The following is a 27,865-nucleotide window of genomic DNA, read 5'->3' as shown; positions in this document are numbered from 1 at the left end:
CACCACACTAGAAGGAATTACAAGCAGGCTGGATGAAGTAGAGGAGCGAATCAGCGAGCTGAAGGACAAGGTAGAAAAAAACACCTAGAAGGAGCAAGAAAAGGCAAAGAGACTCAGAAAAAATGAAGAGGTAGTGAGGGAGCTGCAAGACAACCTGAAATGGAGTAATATCCATATAATAGGGATACCAGAAGGAGATGAAAAGAGCAAGGGGTAGAAAATACATTTGAAAAAGTAATTATGGAAAACTTGCCTAAATTGGTGAGAGAAAAGGTCACACAAATCCAGGAAACATAGAGTCCCAATCAAGAGGAACCCAAAGAGGCCTACCTCAAGACACGTCATAATTAAAATGGCAAAATTTCAAGACAAAGAGAAAATCTTAAAGGCAGCAAGGGAGAAACAGGAAGTAACATACAAGGGAGCACCAATAAGGCTAGCAGCTGACTTCTCAATGGAAACACTCCAAGCCAGAAGAGAATGGCAAGAAATATTCCACGTAATGAAAACCAGAGGCCTAAAAACAAGGCTACTTTACCCAGCAAGCCTCTCAACTAAAATGGAGGGCCAAATAAGGATCATCCCAGACAAAAGAAGTCTAAATGAACATACCTCCACCAAACCACCTTGGCAAGAGGTGCTAAAGGCAATGCTTTAAGAAAAGGAAGGGAAAGAGTGAGAAAGAGAGGAACACAGGTACAAAACAATGGCAATGAGTAAGTACCTATCAATAATAACCTTAAATGTAAATAGATTAAATGCTCCAATGAAAAGATACAGAATAGATGAATGGATAAGAAATCATGACCCACATATGTACTACCTACAAGAGACCCACCTCGGGACAAAAGACTTACACAGACCTAATGTGAAGTGTTGGAAACAAATATTCCAAGGAAACGGACAGGAGAAAAAGCAGGTTGGGCTAGTAATACTCATATCAGACAAAATAGACATCAAAAAAGAAAAGGGCCATAAAAAGAGGCCCAGAAGGTCACTTGATAGTACTCAAGAGAAGAATCCATCAAGAAGACATACACACTGTAAATATATTTGCACCCAACATAGGAGTACCCAAAAACATAGAGAAAATCTTGGAGGACTTCAAGAAAGATATTGACAGAAACACAATTATACTAGGGGATTTCAACATGCCACTGTCAAAAATGGATAAATCTTTCAAACAAAATATCAACAAAGATATTGCGGTATTCAACAATGTCCTAGATCAAATGAACTTAACTTATACACACACACACACACACACACACACACACAGTGCCTTTCATCCCAAAGAAGCAAAATACACATTCTTTTCAAATGCACATGAAACACTTTCAAAGATAGACCACGTGATAGGACACAAAACAAGCCTCAACAAATTCAAGACAATTGGAATCATATCAAATATTTTCTCTGAACACAAGGGACTAAAATTAGAAACAAATCTCAAGAAAAAAACTCAGAAACACTCAAACTCATGGGGATTGAATAGCATGCTGCTAGACAATGAATGAGTGAAGAATGAGGTCAAGGAAGAAGTCAAAAAATTTCTGGAAACAAATGGAAATGAACTTATAACAACCCAAAACTTGTAGGACACAGCGAAGGCAGTTCTGAGAGGGAAGTTCATAGTGATACAGGCCTACCTAAAAAAGATAGAAATATTTCAAATAAATAGCCTAATCCTACATCTACAAGAACTTGAGGAACAGGAACAAAGACAGCCCAGAGCAAGTAGAAGGAAGGAAATAACCAAAATTACTGCAGAATTAAAAGACATGGAGACTAAATTCACAATTCTAAGGATTAATAAATCCAGGAGCTGGTTCTTGGAAAAGATAAAAAAAATTGACAAGAATTTAAGCAAAGTCATCAAAAAAAAAAAGATCCTAAATAAACACAATCAGAAATGAAAGAGGAGAGATTACAACTGATACCACAGAAATACAAACGATTGATTATAAGAAATTACTGCAAAGAACTATATGCCAAGAATTTTGAAAAACTATGGAAATGGACAAATTTCTAGAAAAATATAATGTTCCAAAACTGAATGCAGAAGAAGCAGAAAGCCTGAAGAGACCAATAACAGCTGACAAAATTCAAACAGTATTCAAAAAACTCCCGTACACAAAAGCCCTGGAACAGATGGTTTCACAGGAGAATTTTACAAAGCATTTAAGGAAGAGCTAATCTCCTATCCTTCACAGAGTATTCCAAACAACCCAAGAAGACAGAAGACTCCTAAACTTCTTTTATGAAGCCAGCATCATCCTAAACCCAAAATCAGATAAAGACACAACAAAGAAAGGAAACCTCAGGCCAATATCACTGATGAACATAGGCGCTAAAATCCTCAACAAAATATTGGCAAACTGCATCTAGCAATATATTAAAAAGATCATATTCCATGACCAAGTGGGATTCATCCCAGAGATGCAAGGAGGTACAATATTCACAACTCAGTAAATGTAATACATCACATAAAAAAAGGCAAAACAAAAATCACATGATCATTTTAATAGATGAGGAAAAAGCATTTGATAAGGTATAGCACCCATTTATGATAAAAGCACTCAATAAGGTGGGAATAGAGGGAGCATTCCTCAACATGATAAAGGCCATGCATGAGAAAACTACAGCCAATATCATACTTAATTAGCAGAAACTAAAAGCTTTCACACTAAGATCAGGAGCAAGACAAGGTTGTGACTTTCACAACTTTTATTCAGCATAGTATGGAAGGTCCTAGCCACAGCAATCACATAAGAAGAGGATATAAAATGCATCCAAATTGGAAAAGAGGAAACAAAACTGTCATTGTTTGCAGATGATATGATAGTGTACATAGAAAATCCTATAGACTCCGCCAAAAAAATACTGGACCTAATAAGTGAATTTGGCAAAAACAGTGGGAGACTAGTCAATATTCAGAAATCAAAGGTAGTTTTTGTATACCAGCAATGAAATGTCAGAAACAGAAATCAGGAAAAAAAATCCCATTTGATATAGCAATAAGAAAAATAAAATACCTAGGAATAAACCCTACCAAGGATGTGAAGGCCCTGTACTCAGAAAACTACACAACACTAAAGAAACAAATTAAGGAAGACACAAGTGGAAACATACCGTGTTCATGGATTGGAAGACTTGTCATCATCATGTCCATATTTCCCAAAGCAATTTATAGATTCAGTTCAATATCTATTAAAGTACCAATGGCATATTTCACAGATATAGAACAAATATTTCAAAAATGTATGTGGAACCATAAACAACCCTGGAATAGCTGCAGCAGTTTTGAGAAAGAAGAACAAAGTTGGAGGGATCACAATACCTGATATCAAACTATATTACAAGACCATTGTAATCAAAACAGTCTGGTACTTGACATAAGGACAGAAGCATAGATCAATGGAATAGAATAGAGAGCCCAGAAGTAAACCCAAGTCTCTGTGGTCAATTAATATTTGACAAAGTGGCCAGAAGCATAAATAGAGCATAGAGCCTGTTCAACAAATGTTGTTGGGAGACCTGGGCAATTACGTGCAAAAATATGAAATTTATCACCAACTTACACCATATACAAAAATAAATTCAAGGTGGATTGACTTAAATATAAGGTGTGACACCATAAAAGTCTTAAAAGTCTTAGAGGGGAACATAAGCAGGAAAATCTCAGATATTCCACATAGCAGTGTTTTCACTAATATGACCCCTAGAGCAAGGGACATAAAGGAAAGAAAGAATAAACAAATGAGACCTTATCAAAATGAAAAAGCTTCTGCACGGATAAAGAAAATAGCATTAAAATAAAAAGCAAGCTAAGTGGGAAAAAATATTGCCAATGATACCTCAGATAAGGGTTTGATCTCCAGTATATATAAAGAACTCACATGACTCCACCTAAGGCCATGAACCCAATTAAAAAATGGGCAAAAGTCACCTCTGGCCAAGATGGAGGCATAGGCAGACACACTGTTGTTCTTCCCACAACCAAAATAAGGTCAGCAGCAATTTAGAAACAAGGTAACAACCAGAACTAACAGAAAATTGAACTGTCTGGAAGTCGGACCGTTAAGGAGTTAAAATATACACATTCATCTGGACCAGTAGGAAGGTTGGAGTGCTCCTGCCAGGCAGAGAGGGGTCTCAGCATAAAAAGCGTTGGCATAAGGCATCCTGGGCACAAGACTGCAGTGGGACGACCCTGGGTGCTCAGGCAGCTGGCAGACCCAGTGAGGCAGCGTTTGTGAAGCGAGGAACTGTGTGCAAGGCGGCTGGCTGTCCGGGCAGTCCCATATTTGCATGCAGATAAATCAGGCAAAATTGGACAGTGACACACTGCACCACCCAGGGTCCCCAGCACCAGGAAATAGAGCCTTGGGACACTGATTCAAAACACTTGTGGGAATTGAGGCGCAGGCAGAGACTCCCAGCCTCCCAGGAGAGTGCATTGGAGATACCCACAAGGTCCTAGAACATGCACAAGCCCACCCACATGGGAATTAGCACCAGAAAGGCCCAGTTTGGTTTGGGGAAGCAGCAGAAGGGACTAAAGTCCGACAGAGAACAGAGGAAACACCATTGTTCCCTCTTGGACCCTGCCCCCAAATACAGCATCACAACCCAGTGACTGGGTTGACTTGCCCTGGTGAACACCTACAGCTCCACCCCTTATCTGTAATAGGCCCAACAAGACAAAAAAAAATGGCCCAAACAGAAAAACAGATCAAAGCTCCAGAGCAAACACAACTAAGTGACCAAGAGATAGCCAACCTATCAGGTTGAACCTGTTCAACCTTTGAACGGTGCGTTCAAAGCACTGGTGATCAGGATGGTCACAGAATTGGTTGATTTTGGTCGTATATTAGATGAAAGAATGAAGGCTACAATAAATGAAATGAAGGAAAATGCACAGGGAACCAATAGTGATGGGAAGAAAACTGGGACTCAAATCAATGGAGTGGACCAGAATGAAGAAAGAAACAACCAGAGAAGGAGGAAGAAACAAAAATTCAAAAAAAATGAGGAAAGGCTTAGGAACCTCCAGGGCATCTTTAAATGTTCCAACATCCGAATTATAGGGGTACCAGAAGGGGAAGAGGAAGAGCAACAAGTGGAAAAGTTATTTGAACAAATAATAAAGGAGAACTTCCCCAATTTGGCAAAGGAAATAGACTTCCAGGAATTCCAGGAAGCTCAGAGAGTTGTGGCGGATACCGGCCAGCAGTATCCATTTCTGCTGCAGATGCTCGTTGAAACACGAGAAAAACATACACAGAGACAACTAGGTCCTTTGGGGAAATAGGGACAGAACGGCCACACTCTGTAGTGGAGAGTGCCCCGTTTCCATTCCCAAGCAGATTTTTATTGTGAATACAGACTTAGTTTGTGGATTCACAGTCTGGCAGAAAAGATCAAAAGAAGTAGGTGACTTACAAAGGTGTAGACAGAACCCCTGCTGTGATTCTGGACAGAGCTTGGAGTTTTAACATATGGCTCAAAAGGCTAGTTTTGGTTTCCTGTCTGTGCCTTCAAATTCTAATCTAATAACATTCTCCAGCAAACAGATCTCACAGGATCTTGCATATTCTATGTCCCAGGCCTGATTACCCCAGGGGTCCGCCGTTTCTGGTCTGGGCTGCACCACTCCTGCTATTTCCACAGGCCTGAGTTAACAGAGGAGACAAAAGCAGCCAGGAGACTTGGATTACTCAATTCTAAGAACAAGGACTCAGGCTTTGACAAAGCCAAGGGGGCAGAGGTTGATGTCCATCACCCATTCATTTCCTCAGCCCTGAGTCTCCTTCCAGAGGCCTCCTCATGATCATGCATGTCTTAGGCGATTCCCTCTGTGGGAAATCTTACCCGTCATTGGCTAACTGATCAAGTTAGGAGGTCAGGCACAGAACAGGCAGCGCTCATGCCAGGGAAATAAGTTTTGTCTCCTTAGTGGCTCCAAGTCTGGAGGTCTCTCACTCAGCCTAAGTTACGGGAGGTTACAGCTTCCTGAGACCAGGCAGGGCGGTCCCCAACAGAGAGTTCCAAAGAAGTTGGACCGAAGGAGGAACATACCAAGGCACATCATAATTACATTAGCCAAGGTAAAAATGAAGGAGAGAATCCTAGAAGCAGCAAGAGACAAGGAGACAGTAACCTACAGAGGAGTTCCCATCAGACTGTCAGCTGATTTCTCAAAAGAGACCTTACAGGCAAGAAGGGCCTGGAAAGAAGTATTCAGAGTCATGAAAGGCAAGGACCTACATCCAAGATTGCTCTATCCAGCAAAACTTTCATTTAGAATGAAAGGACAGATAAAGTGCTTCCCAGATAAGGTCAAGTGAAAGGATTTCATCATCACCAAACCCTTATTATATGAAACAGTAAAGGGAGTTATCTAAGAAAAAGAAGATAAAAAACATGTATAGTAAAATGATAGCAAACTCACAATTATTAACAAGCATATCTAAAACAAAAACAAAAAGAAACTAACAAACAACTAGAACAGGAACAGAACTACAGAAATGGAGATCACATGGAGGGTTAGCAACAGGGGAGTGGGAGGAGGAGAGGGGTAAAAGGTACAGAGAATAAGTAGTATTGATGGTAGGTAGAAAATAGATGGGGAGGGCAAGAATAGTATGGGAAATGTAGAAGCTAAAGAACTTATGACACATGGACATGGACTAAAGGGGGGAAATGTGGGTGGGAGAGGGTGTGCAGGTTGGAGGGGAATGAAGGGGGAATCGGACAACTGTAATGGCATAATCAATAAAATATATTTTAAAAAATGGGCAAAGGATGTGAACAGACACTTCTCCATGGAGGACATACAGAGGGTCCAGAGACATATCAAAAGATGCTCAGCATCACTAGCCATCAAAATGATTCAGATGAAAACCACAGTGAGATACCACTTCACACCATTGACAATGGCCATCATAAAGAAAACAACAAACAAATGCTGGAGAGGTTGTGGAGAAAAGGGAACCCTCGTGCACTGTTGGTGGGGTTGCAGACTGGTGTAGCCACTCTGGAAAAAAGTATGGAATTTCCTCAGGAAACTGCAAATAGAACCACCTTTTGACTCAGTAATTCCATTGCTAGGATTATATGCTAAGATCCCTGAAACACCAATCCAAAAGAACGTCTGCAGCCCGATGTTCATAGCAGCAAAATTTACAATAGCCAAGTGCTGGAAGCAACCTAAGTGCCCATCAGTAAATGAGTGGATGAAAAAGCCTTGGTACATTTGCATAATGGAAAACTATGCTTCAGAAAGAAAGAAGGAACTCCTACCCTTTGTGACAGTATAGGTGGAACTGGAGAGCATTATGCTAAATGAAATAAGCCAGGCAGTGAAAGACAAATAGCATATGATCTCACCTTTAAGTGGAACCTAATGAACAAAATGACCAAGCAAGCAAAATAGAATCAAAGACATTGAAATTGAGAAAAGGCTGACAGTGATCAGAGGTAGAGGGAAGGGATAATGGGGGAAAAGGGTAATGGGTTTGCAGGAATAACTATAAAAGACACATGGAGAATAACAAGGTGGGTGAAAACGGGAAGGAGGTGGGCACGGCTGGGGTGGTGGGGAGGGGTCAGGGGAAAAGGCAGAAAACTATACTTGAACAGCAATTTAAAAAAATAAGTAAGTAAATAAAATAAATATTCCAGTTTTGTCTAATTCCACAGCTATGCCCTTTCTACTTCATCAGGTTGCTTCAGAAAAGTATGTGTGTGTGTGTGTGTGTGTGTGTGTGTGTGTGTGCACGCGCTCGCAGGGAAGTCTTTGGGACCAAAAGAATAAAAAAGAAAGTGATGACTAAGGAATTCTGGGGAAAGGTATGGGAGGTCTACGGGTAGGAAATGGTCTTCATAGTATTTATGTAGCTGAGATAATCCTGCATGCACAGTATAATTTATCTCCCTCACGGCCTTCAGCAATCCCATTTCCTGCTCTATAGCTGGAGGAGCTAATTTCTAGAAGGTGAGGAAAGTTAGGAAAAGAGCAATATTCTAGTTTGTACTTCTGGGGAAGAGATGTATCTGGTGGATTAAACTGAAACTTTGAAAGTATTTTTTTATGGAAACATTGCTGATTGCTAGTTAAATAAGTTATCTTGAGTACTGATATTTCAAGTTCATTATGAGTTGAATAAATTTGTGGGTTGCCCTGATCATCTACTATTTATACTAGTATTTCTATAGGAAAATACATTCTAAGTTTCCAGAAAGTAAATTGGAAAAGAGCTTTTAGAAGACACATTTTTATTAAGTTTGAAGACAGTCAGTAATCTAGTTTTTTATCATAATGTTTGTTTAGAAGTATTAAGATGTTCTGGGTTAACTTCCAGAAAGGTCTCTGGGCCCTTATAGTGAGCCCTTAGAATGTGTTTAGATTAAATGTAGATACTAGTTAAACTAAGTAGTTTGGGGTAGGGATGAGAGAGGTTTTTTTTTTATCATATAGAAATTTTGGTTATGTGGGGATTCTGCACCATAGTTTCTCCCTAGATAATTCAATATAGCTCATTTCATTGTAGTGATTTTGTGTTCTAGCAGTGGACTTGAAGCCTGATTATAAGTCACTAACTTGTCATTTCACTTACAAATCTGATTTAATAGTTTGCTATACAACTCTCTACCAAATTATTTCTCTTGATTTCTTTTCATTAATATTCTTTAAGCTTTTTCTAATTTCTATCCTTGAGGTTGGTAGTAGAAATGGGAAGTTGGAGACAGAAAAAAGGGATAGTTTTAGAAATATTTTCTATGGTATAGGTTTCTTCAAAATTCCGATGAAAAGAGAAAAGACCATATGGTATCCTAGGCAGTTGCCCCAATCTTCCTGTTTTCTGTAGGATTGGCCTTTGGAAATGTGCTATGTATCAATATGTATAAATCTAGGTGAAGATGGTTACAGTAAAGTTGAGTATTAGGATTTGATTTTTAATTTTTCACATGGAAAGTTATATACATCAAAATTGCTCTTAAAATCCATAAATCTGCTCATAAAGTAGAATGTATAGTTTGTGTGTAAATTTTATGTAGTGCTGAGCTGGACCATAGGAAGAAACAAAAGGAAAATCTGTGTGTAGATGTCTGATATTCAAACCATTTTGTCTGTTAAAAATTATTAAATAAGATAATTTAAGTGATACAATTTTAACACTTCATGAAACAGTCTTCATTTAGAGAGCTGCAGTATGGGTGGAAGGCAAGAATTTTTAGGATAAAAAATAAAACATTAGGAAGAGAAAAATAGAAAATATCTGATTGGCAGGGGGCCACATAGTCAACCTTGTTTGGGGTTAGAAGGAATAAGAAACTAAGCATAGTGCAGAGTTGGCTTGGCATTTGGGGATTGGCTGACTGAATGAATACTCTGCATTTCCAGTCAAGCAGAGCATTTATAGGGACACAAAAGTTACCACTTAAGTTTTGGTTTGTTGACATGGTACCCAGGGTAGGAATACCTTCACCTAAATTCTAGAAATTTATTTCAACATGCTTTTATTAACTTTCAAATCCATAGGAGTTGAATGGGATAATAAGAGACAACTAAATGTTCCTGCTTGCCTGCAGGGCTTTATTTTCTCTCTCTCTCTCTTTTTTAATGTCAAACTTTTATAGCCTTAATATGTCTTAAAAGGTTTGTTGTAAGGATTAAATGAGATAATTTATGTGAAAACTTATGTGTTTAAGAAACATTTGCAGGATTTCTATCTAAATGTCACAGATAGCATCATGGCTTACTAATCAATTAGTGTCTTTCTGTGTTTTGGCATTTTGTGAAAAATTAGATTTATGAGTGCTAAAATAAGAAATAGCAATTATTCTTTCTTGGTATCTTTAGGATGAATTCAGTGACGTCATCGATCTTAAGGATCCAGATTTTACTCCTCCAGCTGAACGAAGGCAGAAACGCCTGGCTGCTGAGATGGCCAAATTTGATCCTGATCATTATCTGTGAGTAAGAGTTTTTTGAGGATTAAGTAATTTATTTGACATCTATTTTAAAAGTTTGTCTTTTTAATTATGCTAGGCATGTGCATTTTGGGTTCTGGAAATTAGTGATGGCTCAAAACTTGAACTGACATTTGAATTAATGTACCACTGATATACATCTGTAATGTTTGTAGAATGTTGCTTCTTAGCATTTCATTCCAGCAGAGAACTCTCCTAATATGCTTCTTTGAGTATTTTTTTCTCCAGGCTTAAAATACAACACTGAATTTGAGCATTTTTGTACCTCTTTTTTAAATAGACTTTTTAAAAAAGATTTTATTTATTTTTTAAGATATTATTTATTTATTTTTAGAGAGGGGGAAGTGGAGGAGAAAGAGAGGGAGAGAAACATCAGTATGAGAAAGAAACACCAATCAGTTGCCTCTCCTGTGTGCCCTGCCGACCAGGGACTGAACTGGCAACCTGGACATGTGCCCTGACCGGGAATGGAACTAGTGACCTTTCTTTTTTCGGGACAATGCCCAGCCAACTGTGCCACACTAGTCTAGGATAACTAGGCTTTCTGTTGTGATTAACGATCTTGAAGAATATAAGTCTATGTTTACTGCATATCTTGGCTGATCCAGTGTTTTCCTTACATTTTTATTCCGTAGCACCAGTAATCAAGGATCTGTTTCAAATTAATAATTACTTTTTGTAGTAGGGTATAAATAAAATCTAATTTTAAATTTTGCTGTGTTTTATTTTCCATGTACATTATTTGTGTCTTTAGACATAGTGCCTCTCTGTCAGGCCTAAATTTGCCCAAGGGACTTATCTAATTAATGGATAGTTAAATAATCAGTTAAGAAGAGACTGTGATGTGTCTCATTGGCTATGATAGCAACACTTATTCCAAGGGAGTGTCACCTGGCCTCTGTATGCTGGGCTTCCTACTGTAAGTTGAGATAGACCTCAATTACCATTCTTCCTCAGCTCTGTGCCAGCAACTTCTAAACTGTTATATATTTAGCTATAATCTTATATAATTCTTGCATTCCTATAATGCTTTCAGCTTATCAAGTGCTCTCATGTGATTATTTCAGTTTTCACAACAGATGGGGAAATGAGGTTAAGGGACTTGACCAAGGTCACACCACTACTAAGTGGCTTGGCTAGGACTTGAAATTGAATCTTTCCATTTACAGTCTTGATTTTCTTTTATTTATATTATTTCAGTTTAACTGCTGTTGCTCTTGTGATTAACATTCTATCTCCCGTTACATAGTGGGAGACGAAGTGGAAAGGCAGAAATACTTGTATATCTTGTGATGTGTTCACCATATGCATTGAGTGATACATTGCAATAAATGGTCAAACCATTCAACATCCTGAGGGAAACAGGATAAGAGCAGAGTATATTTTTGAGGACATCTGAGAGATTTAATAATATGCATGAGAAGTTCTTTCTGTTTCTCAAGGGAGAGTTCTTACAGAAGTGGTTTAAATGTAGTCATGGGTAAGGTTGGAGAGTGGGAATCATGAATTAAGGTTCTTTGTGACTTTTCAATAACCATAAGACTTTGGCTATTTTATTACTCATTTTTTTAAAAATTACATTAATTGGTGAGACTTTGGTTAATAAGATTATATGTTTCAAATGTACAACTCTAAAATACATTATGTATATATTGCATCATGTGTTTACCAACCAAATTCAAGTCTCCTTCTGTCACTATATATTTGACCCCCTTTACCCTCTTCATCCTCCCCCATCTCCTTCCCTCTGGTAACCATCATACTGCTGTCTGCTGTCTGTGTCTGAGTGTTTCTGTTTGTTTTGTTCATTTGTTACTTTCTATGTTAGATCTCACGTGTGAGTGAAAGAAAAAGAAATCATATGTTTCTTGTCCTTTCCCATCTGACATTGCTGAGCATGATACTCTTAAGATCCATCTATGTTGTCACAAATGGAAGTATTTCATCCTTTCTTATGAGAGTAAAATTTCATTGTGTATATGTATCACATCTTTTTCCAGTCATACATCAAAGGGCGCTTAGGTTGTTTGCATGTCTTGGTCACTGTGACTAATACTGCAGTGAACATAGGGGTGCATATATCTTTAAGAATAAATGTTTTCAAAATTTTAAGATAAACACCCAAAGAGGGGTAGTGGGTTATATGGTAACTCTATTCTTAATTTTTTGAGAAGCCTCCATACTGTTTTCCATAGTGGCTGTACCAGTTTACATTCCCACCAGCAGTGAAAGAGAGTTCCTTTTTCTCCACAACCTCTCCAATACTTACTACTCGTTTTGTTGATAATAGCCATTCTATCAGGTGTGAGGTGGTATCTCATTGTGGTTTTGATTTGCATTTTCCTAATAGCGAACTTGAGCATCTTTTCATATATCTGTTGGCCATTTGTATGTCTTCTCGTAATAAGGGTCTGTTCAGGTCCATCACCTATTTTTAAATTGGGTTTTGTTTTTGTTGTTGAGTTTTGTGAGTTGTTTATATATTTTTCAGAGCTATTGTTTGTGAAAATCTTCTATTCAGTTGGTTTCCCTTTTGTTTTGTTGAGGTTTCTTTAGCTGTGCAAAAGTTTCTTAGTTTGATATAGTCCCATTCATTTATTTTTGCCTTTACTTCCTTTGCCTTTGGGGTCAAATTCATAAAATCATCTCTAAGACCAAGGTTCATAAATTTAGTACCTATGTTTTCTTCTATGTAATTCATTATTTTACATCTTATATTTAAACCTTTGACCCATTTTGAGCTAATGTTTGTATATACAGACAAACAGAAATTTATGGTTTTTAAAAAAAGTTTTTAAATCCTCATCCAAACATGTGTTTATTGATCTGAGAGAGACACACACATGTGTGTGCGTGCGTGTGCACACACACGAGATATTGCCTTCCATATGCATCCCAACCAGGGATCAAACTCACAACTTAGGTATGTGTTCTGAATGGGAATTGTTCCCCAACATTTTGGTGTACAGGACAATGTTCCAACCAACTGAGCTACTCGACCTGGGCCAGCAATCTAGTTTTATTCTTTTGCATGTGGCTTTCCAGTTTTCCCAACCGTATTTATTGAGGAGGCTTTCTTTTCTTTATTGTATGTTTTTGGCTACTTTGTGAAAAAATAGTTCCATATATACATGTGGCTTTATTTCTGGGCTCTCAATTTGGTTCTGTTGATCTGTGTGTCTTTTTTTATTTTTGCCAATATCATACTATTTTCATTATTGTAAATTGTAGTATAATTTGAAGTCAGAAAGTGTGATGCCCCCGGCTTTGTTTTTTTCCTCAGGATTGCTTTGGCTATACAGGGTTTTCTGTGGTTCCATGCACATTTGATGATTTTTTGTTCTGCTTCTTTGAAAAAACTACATTGGGATTTTGGTGGGGAATGCATTAAATCTGTATATTGCTTTGGGTAATATGAACATTTTAACTATGTTGATTCTTCCAATCCATGAACATGGAATATCTTTCCATTTCGTCTTTGTATCTTCAGTTTCTTTCAATAATGCCTTGTGGTTTTCAGTATGTAGATCTTTCACATTCTTTGCTAAGTTATTTCTAGGTATTTTTTTCTTTTTGTTGCAGTTGCAGATGGAATCATTTATTTTTTTTCCTGAAATTTTATTGTTAGTATGTAGAAACGCAATGGATTTTTGTACATTGTTTTTGTATCCTGCCACTTTACTGCATTTGTTTACTGCCTTTAATAGTTTTTTGGTGAGTCTTTAGGGTTTTCTATGTAAAGAGACATGTCATCTGCAAAGAGTGACAGTTTTACTTCTCCATTTCCAATTTGAGTGCCTTTTATTTCTTTCTCGCTGGTTGCTGTGGCTAGAACTTCCAGTACTCTGTTGGATAACAGTGGTGAGAGTAGACATCTTTGTCTTGTTCCTGATCTTAGAGAAAAAGCTTTCAGTTTTTCACCATTAGCTGAGGGTTATGATATTAGCTGAGGGTTTATCATATGTGGCTTTCATTATGTTGAGGAACTTTCCTTCTACACCTCTTTTATTGAGTGTTTTAATCATAAATGGATATTTTAAGTTGTTAAATGTGTTTTTTTAATCTATTGATATAATAATGTGAGTTTTATCCTTTGTTTCTGTTAATGCGGTTATCACATTAATCAATTTATATGTGTTGAACCATTCTTGTGCTCTTGGAATGAGCCCCACTTTATCTTTTCCCTGTAGTTTTGTATTTGACTTGGCTAGTATTTTGTTTAGGACTTTTGTTTAGGATCCATATCTTCAGAGATAGTGGTCTGTAATTTTATTTTTTGCTTTGTGTGATTTTGTCTGGATAATGTTAGCCATATCAAAGCCGTTAGGAAGTATTGACTCTTCAATTTTTTGGAAAAGTTTGAGAATAAATCTTTCAGTGTTTTAGAATTCATTAGAGAAGCCATCTGGTCCTGGACTTTTACTTCTTGAGAGGTCTTTGATGACTGTTTCAATTTCCTTACTGTTGATCAGTCTATTTAGATTTTCCAGTTCTTCATGATTCATTCTAGGAAGATTATATATTTCTACAAACTTGTTCATTTCCTCTAGGTTATTGAATTTGGTGGTATATAGCCTTTTATAGTATTCTTGTACAGTCTTCAATATTTCTGTGGTATCTGTTCAAACTTCTAATTCATTTCTGATTTCGTTTGAGCCTTTTCTCTTTTTTTCCTTAGTAAATCTAGCCAGAGGTTTGTCAGTTTCATTAATCTTTAAGAACCAGGTCTCCGTTGCATTTATTTTTTCTGTTGTCTGTTTTCTATTTTGTTTCAGTCCATTGTAATTTTTATTATTTTCTTCCTTCTATTGACTTTGGGCCTCATTTGTACTTCTTTTTCTAGTCCTTTAAAGTAAAATGTTAGCTTGTTTAATTGAGATTTTTGTTGTTTCTTGAGGGAAGCCTGTAATGATATAAACTTTTCTCTTATTACTCTTTTGCTGTAACCCCAAAATTTTGCTATGTTGTGTTGTTATTCTATTTTATCTTTATGTATCTTTTGATATTTTATTTCTTCTTTGACTCAGTCCTTATTTAGTAGCATGTTGTTTTAATCTCCACATATTTCTGGTTTTTCCCGCTCCTTTCAGTTTATTTCTAATTTGAAAGCATTGTGGTTGGAGAATATGCTTGGTACAATCTCAGTCTTCTGAGGCTAGTTTGGTGTCCAACATATGTTCTATCTTTGAAAATGTTCCATGTGCAGTAGTAAAGAATATATAATTTAGTATTCTGGGATGAAAAACTCTTAAATATTTATTATCTCTATTTGGTCTAATGTGTTATATAATGTGAATAATTTTATTTATTTATTTATTTAAAAGAGGGTTCTGAGATGTTGGGTAATCACTGGTGGGAATAATGCTTTTTTTTTCTTTTATTTATTCTAGAGAGAGGAGAAGGGAGGGAGGAAGATAGGGAGAGAAAACATCAATGTGAGGATGACACATCAGTTACTTCTTGCACGCTCCCTGACCAGGGACCGAACTTGCAATCCAGTCATGTGCCTTGACTGGGAATCAAACCTGCAACTTTTCAGTATGGATGACTCCCAACCAACTGAGCCACAATGGTCAGGCTCCTTCCCCCACCTCCCCCATTTGGACGATTTATACATTGCTGCCAATGAGGTGTTTAGGTCCTATACTATAAATTGGTTTTTTTTTTTCAGTTTCTCCCTTTTTTCCTGTTAGTAGTTGCTTTATATATCTTGGTGCTCCCAGATTGGGTGCATATATATTGAGAAGTGTTATGTCTTCTTGAAGTATTGTCCCCTTTATCATTATAAAATGTTCATCTTTATCTTTTATTACATTTAAAAAAAATCTTTGTTAGAGATAAGTGGGGCTAGACCTCTTTTTCTCTGGATTCCATTTGATTGTAGTATCATTTTCCTCCTCTTTACTTTGAATCTATTTTTACGTGCAACTGACATGGATTTCTTGAAGGCAGCATATAGTTGGATTTTTGTGTTTTGATCCAACTTGCTACTCTATGCCTTTTAATTAGTCAGTTAAGTCCTTTTACATGTAGGGTGATTTTTGATATATGAGGATTTTCTATAGCCATTTTATTTTTTTCATTTTCTGGTATCTGTCTCCATTTTTCCATTTTTGTTGTGTTTCTGTTTTTTTTTTTAATTTTGGTAGTATTCCATGATTTTTTCTTTTTTCCTCCTTTTCTGTGTAATTTGTCTCAGTTTCAGATTTTTTTGTGTGTGGTTAGCATTAGGTTTATGTAAAAAAATTTCATATATATACGCTAGTCGTTTTTCTTCTGAATGCATCTAATCTCTATTTCTTTGTGCAAATTCAGTCCTTTACCTCCTTCCCTTTTAGTTTTTGTTGTCACAATTTATTCCTTTTTCTGGTGTGAGTTCATTTCTAAATTGTAGTAGCTATTGTCTTTTTTATGGTTTTACCTCTGTTAACCTTTATGTTATATTTAAGTGTATATTATCATGTTCTTAACAAGGGTTGCAGTTTCCTGCTTTTGTCTATTAGTCATCTTATTCATAGTTTTGTATTCTTTTGTCTTTTTGATTCAGGTAGAATATCCTTCAGTATTGCAGGTCTTCTGATGGTAAATTCTCAGCTTCTGTATGTTTGGAAAAGTTCTTATTTCTCCTTTGTATTTAAAAGATATCTTTGCTGGAAATATTATTCTTGGCTGATAATTTTTCTCTTTCAGTAATTTGAATATTTGATTCCTGTCTTTTCTAGCTTATAGGGTTTCTGCTGAAAAAAAAACAACTGATGATAATGTAATGGGTTACCATTGTCTTTTTCCTGTCTTCCTTGAGAATTCTTTCTTTGTCATTAATTTTTGACAGTTTTAATATATGGTTCCTTGGAAGGCCTTTTTGGATTTAGATAATTAGGTATTCTATTTGCTTCTTGTATTCAAGGATCCTGTTTTTTTTTTCATAGGTTTTAGAAATTCTCATTGATTATTTGTTTGAATAGGCTTTCTGTTTCTTTCTCCGTTTCTTCTTGTTATGGTATACCCAGTATTTTTATAGTGCACTTTCTGATCGAGTCAGATCATTCTTGTAGAGTTCTTTCATTTTTTTTAAAAACTCTCAAGTCTCCCTCTCTTCCATGTACATCATTTCTAGATTTCTATCTTCATTATCACTAATTCTTTCCTCCATCTGGTCAGTTCTATTTCCTAAGCTCTCTAGTTCATTCTTTATCTTTTATATCAAGTTCTTCATTTACAGAAGTTCTGTTTAGTTCTTTTTTAAAGTTTCTATCTCTTTGGTCAAGTACTCCTTTTATTCATTGATTTTACTTTGGAGTTCATTAAACTACCTTTTGAGATTTCTTATAGCTCACTGATTTTTTTTTTTTAGAACATCAGTCTTGAATTCTCTGTCATTAAAGTTTTTTTCCTGAAGGTTGTTTATTTCCTCTCTGAGCGACCCTGTTATCTTGGTTATTCATGGTATCTGATGGATTATTTCCCTGCCTAGGCATTTATGGAAATGAAATCTGCTTTTTTAAATGAGTTCTTCTCCACTTCTCTGTTTACCAAGTTGACAAGAAGAGGTCTTTTTGTTTTCCAGTAGGTGGTGCTGAAGCATAAGTTTTTATTTTCTCTTGCACTGCTGGGGCTTCAGGGATTTCTGTAGGAAGTTGTTCCCTCCACCATGGAAAATGCCCTTATTCCCTCGGGAGGTGAGTGTCCTCTCTTTGACCAGATTGCCTCAATCTCAAGGCACCATCCCCATGGGAGTATGTGGTAGGCAGTGGGGTTCTGGGCCCCCGAGATTCCCAGCACTGCCTTCTACAACTAGATGCTCCATCAGTGCTGTACTACCTGAGGTGTGTCAGGTGCCTTTACTGGTCTTCATTGCCATGGGTAGGTGAAGGGATGCACTGCGATAGGTCGAATTGTGTGGTTGTGGCTTTATCCTCCTCTCAGTAATGGTGGCTGCTGGATCTCAGCCACCACAGCTTTATCTCTATGCCGTTACTGGGATTGTCCACAGTGTGAGTCTGCCACTCAGGGAGAAATGTTTCTACTTCTCCAGTTCTTAGGACTATGGAAATGTGCTCCATAACCTGACCCTTTTTCTGCTATTGCTTCTGCTGGGACCTTTTGTGAGCTCTGGGATGGTGAAGGGAGGCAAATTCTGGAAGGATAAAGGGAGGCAGCTAAATGTCTGTGATTTTGTGTTCGGTCTGGTAATGGTCAGCTGTCGCACCTTTGTGTTCAGTCTCTGCCCCTGTCACTGGGTTCAGCCATAGTATGAGCTGACTACTCAGGCAGAAATGTTGCTTCTACCCTTGGGGCTGACTTCTTCCCTGCTACTGAGTCTCACAGTGATCTCCGGGCTGAGCTGTGTCTGTGGCACCCATCTCTGTCTTTTCTTCTTTTTTCCTCCCCCATTTGATCCAATGCATCCACCTTTAAATGTTTCTATATGAGGATCTCTCATACATGTTTGTATGTTGACCAGGTAATTCTTTGTTGAATTTTAGATGTCCAATTTATAACTTCAAGGGGAGAGTCCTGGAGGATGTCTCATACAACCATGCTGCTGAGGTCAGATACCTCATTACCCATTACTTAAATTAGTTGACTTAGGCACCCAGATGTGTTAATATTAAATGAAGTGCAAGTAAAATTCTTTTAAATTTTTAATTTGGTTGGTACTTTTTTTGTTGTTTTTAATGGTTAATGCGATGGAAGAAAAGGGTTTACTATAAATTCTTATCAACCATGTAGACAATACATTGAATGCATTGTATTACACATTTATATACATGTACTATAATATACACATGTAACATATATAACACATGCATAATATATATTACATTAGTGTAGTAGATGACATTTTCAAGTTTGACTTGTCCTCATTCCAAGTTATGATTTCTCCTCATGTTGTCAGGTTTTTGAGGAACTTAAGGAAAACTCATTTTATGTTCCCTAAGGCAGAACAGTGAAATAAATTGATTACATATTTTTTAAAAACTATACATTTCAAAGATACATATGAATGATTTTGGTTTTTTAAAATCCTTTTGTTGTAATATCTGGATTTTAAGACATGATTTTTCCTGCTATATTTTGTAGCCCAGTCGAATGTCTGCATATAGATGCCATTTATAATACCTTTTGGATATTATTTTACATTCAAATATGTTGAATGCATCTTAAAACATTTTTTATACTTTTTCTTATTTGTTTACTGTAGCCAAGTTTTTGTATTTCTCTTGCTGAGAGTGTTTTTATTTTTCCTTCTCAGGCAAATTTGTTTTAATTGTTGGCATATTTTTTTACTTCAACCAGTTAATAAAATCTTGCCTATTTCCTTCTTTAGGAGCAAATGAAGTAATTAAGTTAACACTCAAATAAATATCTGTGAGATAAGAAAAGGGACAAGAATTATCAAATAGCACTTGGGGTCCCATTTTAAGTTATAATTTTTAATGCTATAAATTTGTTAAAGAAGGTGGTATACTGAGCAGGCTTTTGGATTTTTTGAGAACTCAACACAATAAGTAGTAATTATGAGCTTGAGAAGAGGATCACCTACTTTTAAAGTGGCTTTCTATTCAAAACACCAAGCTTAGGAGAAAGCTTTAGAATAAAATTTCATTTATTCAGTTTTTCATGCATGCATTTATTTGTTCAACAAATAATTTTTTAATGAACTTTGTGCCAGACAGTTGCAGGTAGCAAAGTGAATGACAAGGTTGCTCCTTATGGGGCTTCCATTCTAGTGGGGAGACACGGAGTTGTGATAAGTGCCAGGTTAAGGGTTTCAATAGAAATGAAATAGAAAAGACTTTTCTATTTCACCATGTAGGAATTGAACTCATAATTTTTCCCTTAAAGTTTTCCTGATTTTTCTCCATTGAAGTGCCTGATTTTTCACTCTAGTCACCCAGGTTAGGGACTTGGGATTCATCTTTGACTTCTTTCTTATCCCACACTTCCACTCTTACAGTTGTATCATTTACCTTGACGGTTTCCTTTACTCCATCTATTTGTGACCCTCATCTATGTCCTACTTATTGCAGCAGTCTCCTTACTGCCTAACTGATATCTCTTCCTCCAGCCTGAGATTCTGCAAATCCATCAACTATAAAACCACCAGTATAATATCTTATGTACTAAAAATGAAAATCTGCTTAAACTCTTACTGGAGTTTTCTTTGCTTGAAGCATGAACTTTGTTATCCAATGGTCATTGGCATCAATTCAATGTCAATAATAATCCCCAATATGTGTTATGGTGATGTAGGAAACTTTATTCAGTGCAAACTAGCTCAGTTGTGGTAATAGCCGGGCTGTGAAAACAGTACATAATGTAAGGTCACCCTGACTTGAGGTGACCACAGGGCCACATAGCCCTGGAGCCAGGCCCCTCTCTGGCTAGATAGCTCTGCTTTGCTTCTTGCTGATCTACTTTGCCCTGCACTGGTGTGCTCTGTCTTTGCCAATCTACTCTGGCCTGCACTGGCCTGCTCTGCTCAGGTGAGATATCTTCAGTGTTTCCCATGCAGTTTTTGGTGGAAAAGGAAAGTACCCTCTCAGAGTCAAAGGAGAACTGACTTACATAGACAGAAGTCCCTCCCCTGGTCCATGATTGGTCCATCCACATACAAATGAGGGCCCAAATCCTTACAGTTGGATTGCTCCAAAAGGCACTTTCCTGTTTAGTCAGAATAGAGCCACTCTGAGTTGGATTGCTCCAAAAGGTACTGTCCTTATTGATCAGAATAGAGCCACTCTGATTGATCAATGAAGCAATTAATGGGGAGATAGCTGCCCAGCTCTGATTGGATGAAGAAAGCCTCAGTCCTGTTAGATGAAATAGGACTCCAGGAACTCCTTTATAAGGTGTGGCTCAGACAGCAGAAACATAGTGCAAGTAGACAGTTCAGTACAAGCTTCTTCCTGAAGGGAAGTTTGAATGAGAGACCCCTGTGTAGAAATGGCTACTAAGTCCTGGGTTTTTTGTTTTGTTTTGTTTTGTTTTTTAAATTTAAGCCCAGTTAGCCACCAGAAGCCCTTTTTAGTAGGCATCTTCTTTCTCAGGGTCCACAGCTTCTAAATTCTTATGATGACATAGAAAGTATTCTGTGATCTAGACCCTATCTGCTTCTTAGTGTGTCTTTTGCCACTCTCTGCCCACTTTTTATACTGTAGCAGTAATGAATGTTTGCATTTCTCCACCTGTATCTCTTCTTACATACTTTGTACTAATGGTATCCCTTTGCCAGCTATTTTCTCGTTTATCTCAGCCTGCCTGAATTACTTTTACTTATCTTTTAAGACTTGGCTCAGTTGTCACTCCCTGGTACCCTGTCTCCTAGACTGGCAGGGGAAGTGCTCCTCAGTGCTCCTGTGTTATGGCTCATCTTGTTTTTATAGCATTCTGTGTGTGTGTGTGGTTCTCATTAAATTGTGGAGTTTTGAAGGGCATGGAGCAAGGCTTGCCAGTCTTCATCTCTGATCTACATGCACATAGAGGGTACTCAGTGAATGCTTGTTAAATTTAATGGCATTTAAAAAACTTGGAAATAAATTTTTCTGGAAAGTAGACTATCTCAGTCAGCCAGATCTATTCACAAAACTCTTAAATCATGGACACTGTAAAAACCTTCACAGTTTAGTTACTAGGATGATATTAGTGATATTTTACTCCAAATAATAACTTAAATATTATGAAAATTTGGGGGGCCAGGAGAAGAGGCATGGAGGTGGCAGAGATAATGTTTTATGGAACCATTTTCTTTTAAATCATTTTCCTCCCAAAGAAAAAACCCAGTACTTTTTCACATGGGCTCTTCTACCTTTGCATTAAGTGCCCATGGCACTCCAGTGTTCAGGGTCCTTTTTGCTCCTCTGACAGTTTCTCATGGGCAATTCTGGCCTCTTCTTTAGCCTCCTTAACTGTCCTATGTGTGTTTCTTCATCATCAGACTTGCATGTCTAACTGCATCTTGGACAGGTCTCTGTGAGTCCTAAAAGGACAGCTCATACTCAACCTGTTCCAAGCAGAAGTCATTATCTCTTCTGTCATGTTCGTTTAGCATCCTGTGTTCCTGTCTCAACAGAGGTCACTGTTGTTCACTGAATTGTTGAGGCCAGAATCCTGGACATCAACTTTGACTCCTGGCTCCCTTTACTCCTACTTCCTGAGAATTTTAGCAAGCTTGTAACTATATATCAGATCTATCCAGTTTCCTCCATGCCCACTGCCACTTTCTTATTCAAGTCCACTATTATTTCTGTTTCTTCAGGTCCCTTTAAATGATTTTGTAGATAACAGTGAGAGTGATGTTTCTGAAACACACTGATGTCAGTCCCCTATACAAAAGCTTTTTTAAGGATTCAGTTGTTTTTAGGGATAAAAATCCTCTAGTGTTTTTACTATGAGTCACCACAACCCATTATTTTCAGCTAGTATCAATCTTTTTTCTTAAATATGCCTTCTTGTTTCCTAGCCTTTGCTAACTATTCTTGCAGCCCAGATTATTTTCTCCCACCTCTCTTATTAATCTGGTTAACTCTTAATTATTATTCAGCTACTGGTTTCGATATTTGTTTCAGGGACCTTGCTTGTCATCTCAATTTCATTCTGCCATAACATTTGTCATAACACTTATGCTGGATTGTAATTGTTTGACTCTCCTGTGAGACTGGAAGTTTTGTAAGGGCCAAGACACCCTGTGTCTTGTCAACCATGTAATATGTCAGCCATATAACAGTGGCCAACATGGAGCTTGGAATGTACCACAAAGTTAATACTTTTGTTGACTGACCTAACATCTTAGCCACTTACTCTTACTGTTTATCTTTTTTGGAATTCACTTCCTAGAAAAAGTTTGCATTCTGATTAGTTGATGAAAGTCTATAGTAGAACACAAGTTCAAAAGTTTTCTTTCACTTTATTTTTTAAAAAATGCCTGAATTACAGTTGATGTTCAATATTAAATTAGCTTCTGTCGTACAACATAGTGGTTAGGCAGTTATACAATTTACAAAATGATCCCCCACCAACTCTAGTACCTATCTGACACCATACATAGTTATTACAGTATTAATGATTAGATTCCTTATGCTGATTTTACATTCATGTGACTATTTTGTAATTGTCAACTAGTATTTCTTAATCTCTTTACCTTTTCACCCAACCCTCCTCATCTGGCAACCATCAGTTTGAGTTTTCCTTCACTTTAAAAAGGAGGAGATGGCTAATAAAAGACTCTTAACAGGGTTAGTCTGTAAAGCAACTACTTTATCCTAGTTTCATAGGATTTGTGCACCTGACCAAAATTGATATTGAGAATTATTGTTTTAAGATAATTGCTAGTTAGTTTTGTCCAATATGTACTTTATTTTCTCAAGCATAAAAATAGAATGTGTATATTGGTTGATAGCTTGGATTCTGGAGTAAGACTTAAGTGGGTCTAAATCCTGGCTACACTTTTTAGTGGTTTTTGCCTCTGGCCATGATCTATAACTTTTCTGACCCTCAGTTTCCACTGATGTAAAATGGGCAGGGAATATCTCCTACCCATGGGGAAAGTCTGAGGATTCAAAAAAAATAAATGAATGAGAAGCACTTAGTGCAGTAGTTGGCATGTACAAAGAACTTCTTATCTGTGGTATTTCTAATTTTAAAAAGATTTTGGTATCTCGGTTGATAAAAGTGATGTCTAGGAAAGGAAAAAGTGATGTCATAAAACTTTCAGCTAGAAAATCCAATTAATCAAAACAACCAATCCCTTGAGTTTCTAATTAACTAAAATATGAATGCTTCTTATCATTCTTTCCCCAAGAATACTAATTTGTAACTTAGAAAACAGGATAGCATATTTTCTGAACAAGTGTCCTCCACATGTATATTTTTAATATAGCAGTTATTTTTCCAGTTAAAACTGAGAAAGTGAAGTGCAGGAAAATTAATTTTCTGTTTTCTACAAATATTGCTTTTTTCCCCTATAGTTTTAAATTAAGGACTTATTAAGATTAGCAAAACTAAATAAAATAGATTGTATCTTGATAGAAAATATGAGTGCACATGGTAAACAGTGATGTGTGTATTTGTGTGTGTGTGTGTGTGTGTGTAGCCTGTGTGTGGATATTCAGTGTCCTAAATTTTCTACTCATTTGTTTACTTTTCTTTGGTTTGTGCAAATCCAGCACAAGTTCCTTGCGTTTGTTTGGTTTCACTTCATCCCACACCACTGCAAGAGAGGGGAGGAGACTTCAGAGTAAGAGTGGCCTGTGTTTACCTTCCATTTGAAGTGATCATAAATGTCAAATATCCTTTTAGTCAATTGCTTACTTTTCATTTTATGATTACTAACCATGAAGAAAGTAAATTCAGTGATCAGTCTTTCCTTGAAATGAACTCTGAATTAATGTATATTTCTAGTGCAAATATAATGAGTTATAAATTTAAAACATGAAAATCGGCTGAAATTTGTATAACAAGCCCACCTGACATTCAGTGTTATTGTTTCTTTTTCCCCAGAGCTGACTATTTTGAAGATGAAGCAGTTGAACAGATTTTGAAGTATAATCCTTGGTGGACTGTTACATATTCAGAAATGCTGACCATTTTGGGAAAGAGTCAGGAGGAAAAAGATCATGCTGCACTGGGTAAGAAACTCAAAAGTAGGCTCATTTGTTTACCACCTATAAGAGTGAAGATACTACTATTTTGGCTTGCTAATTTTGGAAATGGGGTCTTCAACCTTGGGCTGGAAAATGTGATTCAATAATTTGTCTAAATTCTTCTGAAGTATGTTTTATTTTTGAATCATTGGAGTCCTTTAAAATTTTTATTTATTGTTTTAGTAAATTTCAGGGCATTAACACATAGGATGTAGGTAGTTGTTGAGGAATCTGCTTGAGAGATGTGAACATTCCTCTGTGGGAAGGGCATTTGAGTGTTGCTAATGGTGTGGAAGAAGACAAGTTTTTATTACTTTTGCCTGTTGAATGAATTTGATATGTCCTTTTCAATTTGTTCACAACTGATTTTATATAGAAGTTGGAATAGTCATCGTCATACTCATACCTTATATAGAGCAGGTGGGCCACTTGGTATCAATGAAAACTGACTGGGGGGAGGTTATATGAGTCCCAGCAGATAGCTGTGCCATATTTAACATTAAGCCAAATGTAATCCACAAAGAGTCCTTTTTTAAAAATTATATTTTATTGATTATGCTATTACACTTATTCTATTTTCTTCTTCCTCTATTCTCCTCCACCCTGCACTGCCCTCTCACCAGCATTCCCCTCCCTAGTTCAGGTTCATGGGTCATACATGTAACTTCTTTGGCTTCTCCATTTCCCATACTATTCTTAACCTCCACCTGTCTATTCTGTACCTACCATTTATGCTTCTTATTCCCTGTACCTTTACCCCCATTCTCCCCCTCCCCACTCATAACCCTCCATGTGATCTCCATTTCTGTGATTCTGTTCCTGTTCTAGTTTGCTTAGTTTCTTTTTGTTTTTAGGTTCAGTTCTTGACAGTTGTTTGTTATCATTTTACTGTTTATATTTTTTAATCTTCTTTATCTAAGGTAAGTCCCTTTACTATTTCATATAATAAGGGCTTGGTGATGATGAACTCCTTTAGCTTGACTTTATCTGGGAAGCGCTGTATCTGCCCTTCTATTCTAAATGATAGCTTTGCTGGATAGAGTAATCTTGAATGTAGGTCCTTGCCTTTCATGACTTCAAATACTTCTTTCCAGCCCCTTCTGGCCAGTAAGGTTTCTTTCGAGAAATCAGCTGATAGTCTTATGAGAACTCCTCTGTAGGTAACTCTCTCCTTTGCTTTTGCTGCTTCTAAGGTTCTGTCCTTCTCTTTAATCTTGGGTAATGTAAATATGTTGTGCCTTGGTGTGTACTTCCTTGGGTCCAACTTTTTTGGGACTCTCTGAGCTTCCTGGAAGTCTGTTTCCTTTGCCAGATTAGGGAATTTCTCCAGTGTTTCAGTTTTAAGTTTCTTTTTTCTTTTATTTATATTTTTATTGTTTTCAAGGACATTTGTCTCCATTTTCATCCCACCATGTCCCCCTCACCCCACCCATCTCCGTCTCCCACCTTTGATACCACCCCCTTTGGCTTTGTCCATATATCCTTCATACATGTTTCTTGATGGCCCCCCACCCCTAAGTTTTCAATTTCTTGCTCTTCCTCTTCTTCTGGAACCCCTGTGATTCGGATGTTGGAACATTTAATAAAGTTGTCCCAGAGGTTCCTAAGACTCTACTAATTTTTTTTGAATTCTTGTGTCTTCATTCTGTTCTGGTTGAATGTTTAGTTCTTCCTTCTCCTCTACACCGTTGGTTTGAGTTCGTATTTCCTTCCCTTCACTGTTGGTTCCTGTACATTTTCCTTTATTTCACTTTGCATAGCCTTCACTTTTTCTGCTGTTTTGTGACCATACTCAACCATTTCTGTGAGCATTCTGATTATCAGTGTTTTGAACTCTGCCTCTGATAGGTTGGCTATCTGTTCATCACTTAGTTGTATTTTTTCTGCAGCTTTGATCTGTTCTTTCATTTGGGCCATGTTTTTTTTGTCTCTGTGTGTCTATTATGTAGTAGGGGGCAGAGCCTTAGGTATTGGCCAGGGTGGGGCAACCCATGTGGCTGCCTTGTGGCACTGTATGTGGGGGAAGAGTCCGAGAGGAAACAATGCTGCTTGCTGACTCTGGGAAAGCTTTCAGTCACTTCCTTCTCTACCCACAAGCAAACTGGGCTCTTCTGGTGCTGATTCCTGGGTGGGTGAGTTTTGTGTATATTCTAGGACCCTGTGGGTCTCTCCAACAAACTCTCCTGTGAGGTTGGGAGTTTCTCCTGATGCCTCAGATCCCATAGGTTTTTTCAGTCACAGGTTTTAAGGCTTTATTTCCCTGTGCTGGAACCCTAGGTTGCCCGGTCTATCTCAGTCTATCTCACTCCCCAGTTGTTCCTCCCAGTTTATCCACACACAAATTTGGGACCCCCCACCCTGCCAGCTGCTGCTTTGCTTGCCCCAGTCCTCTAGCTGCCACCTTGCTGGGAGTCCTCTTCATCTTGATTGCTTGTCTCCGTCCCTCCTACCAGTCTGAATGAATGTTTCTTCTTTAACTTCTTGGTTGTTGGACTTCCATACAGTTTGATTTTCTGTCAGTTCTAGTTATTTTTGTTTTTAAATTTGTTGTTGTCCTTCTTTTGGTTTTGTGAGGAGGCGAAGTATGTACACCATGCCTCCATTTTGGCTGGAAGTCCCTACAGAGTCCTTTTTTAGATGGTCATTTTATTACCACCTTCTTTAAGTGGGAGGTTGGTATATTAAGTCTGTAAATTGTAGATAGATGCAGAGTAGAAGACCCATGTTTTCTGTCATACTGATTTGGCTTTTATTTATATATTAAAAATAAAACTTCAGTGTTTAAATAAAAGTAATACACATACATATATGTTAAATGGAATATAGAATCTCTCCACTTCAAATTCCTCTTTCTGAAAGTAACTGCTGTTAGTAATTTTGGGATACTTTTAATGTATATACTCACATCTAAATATTTGCTTTAGGAGATTTGTACACATAGAACCCACATCTAAATATTTGCTTTAAGAAATTTGTAGACGTAGAATTGTACACATTCTCTTCTTTGCTTTTCTCAAGTTTTTGGTATATATTGTATATCTTTTCATATTAACACTTACAATTCTACCTGATACTGGTACTTTTTTTTAAAGGAGTCTATATTCAAAAGCTACATAATTTTGGAATAAATGCTTTCCACATGCATTTAGGCCTATTAGTTAGGGCTAAACTCTTTAACTCTTTTTTTTAAAGATTTTATTTATTTATTTTTAGAGAAGAAA

The 27,865-nt window shown here is 37.1% G+C and overlaps 1 protein-coding gene across 1 annotated transcript in view; it reads left to right on the top strand.

Annotated features, from left to right (window-relative positions):
- The window catches only part of SHQ1 (SHQ1, H/ACA ribonucleoprotein assembly factor), a 151,184-nt gene that overhangs the window by 15,302 nt on the left and 108,017 nt on the right, over positions 1-27,865 (top strand). The window contains exons 5-6 of the mRNA XM_045832301.1: positions 9,869-9,981; positions 24,502-24,629. Coding sequence (XP_045688257.1) covers positions 9,869-9,981; positions 24,502-24,629 — 241 coding nt within the window. The remainder of the gene's footprint in view (positions 1-9,868; positions 9,982-24,501; positions 24,630-27,865) is intronic.

This window comes from Phyllostomus hastatus, unplaced genomic scaffold (genome assembly GCF_019186645.2).
Source record: "Phyllostomus hastatus isolate PE091 unplaced genomic scaffold, TTU_PhHast_1.1 phas_contig_16, whole genome shotgun sequence".
NCBI classification, from domain to species: domain Eukaryota; kingdom Metazoa; phylum Chordata; class Mammalia; order Chiroptera; family Phyllostomidae; genus Phyllostomus; species Phyllostomus hastatus.
This window is presented reverse-complemented; position numbering and strand designations above follow the sequence as displayed.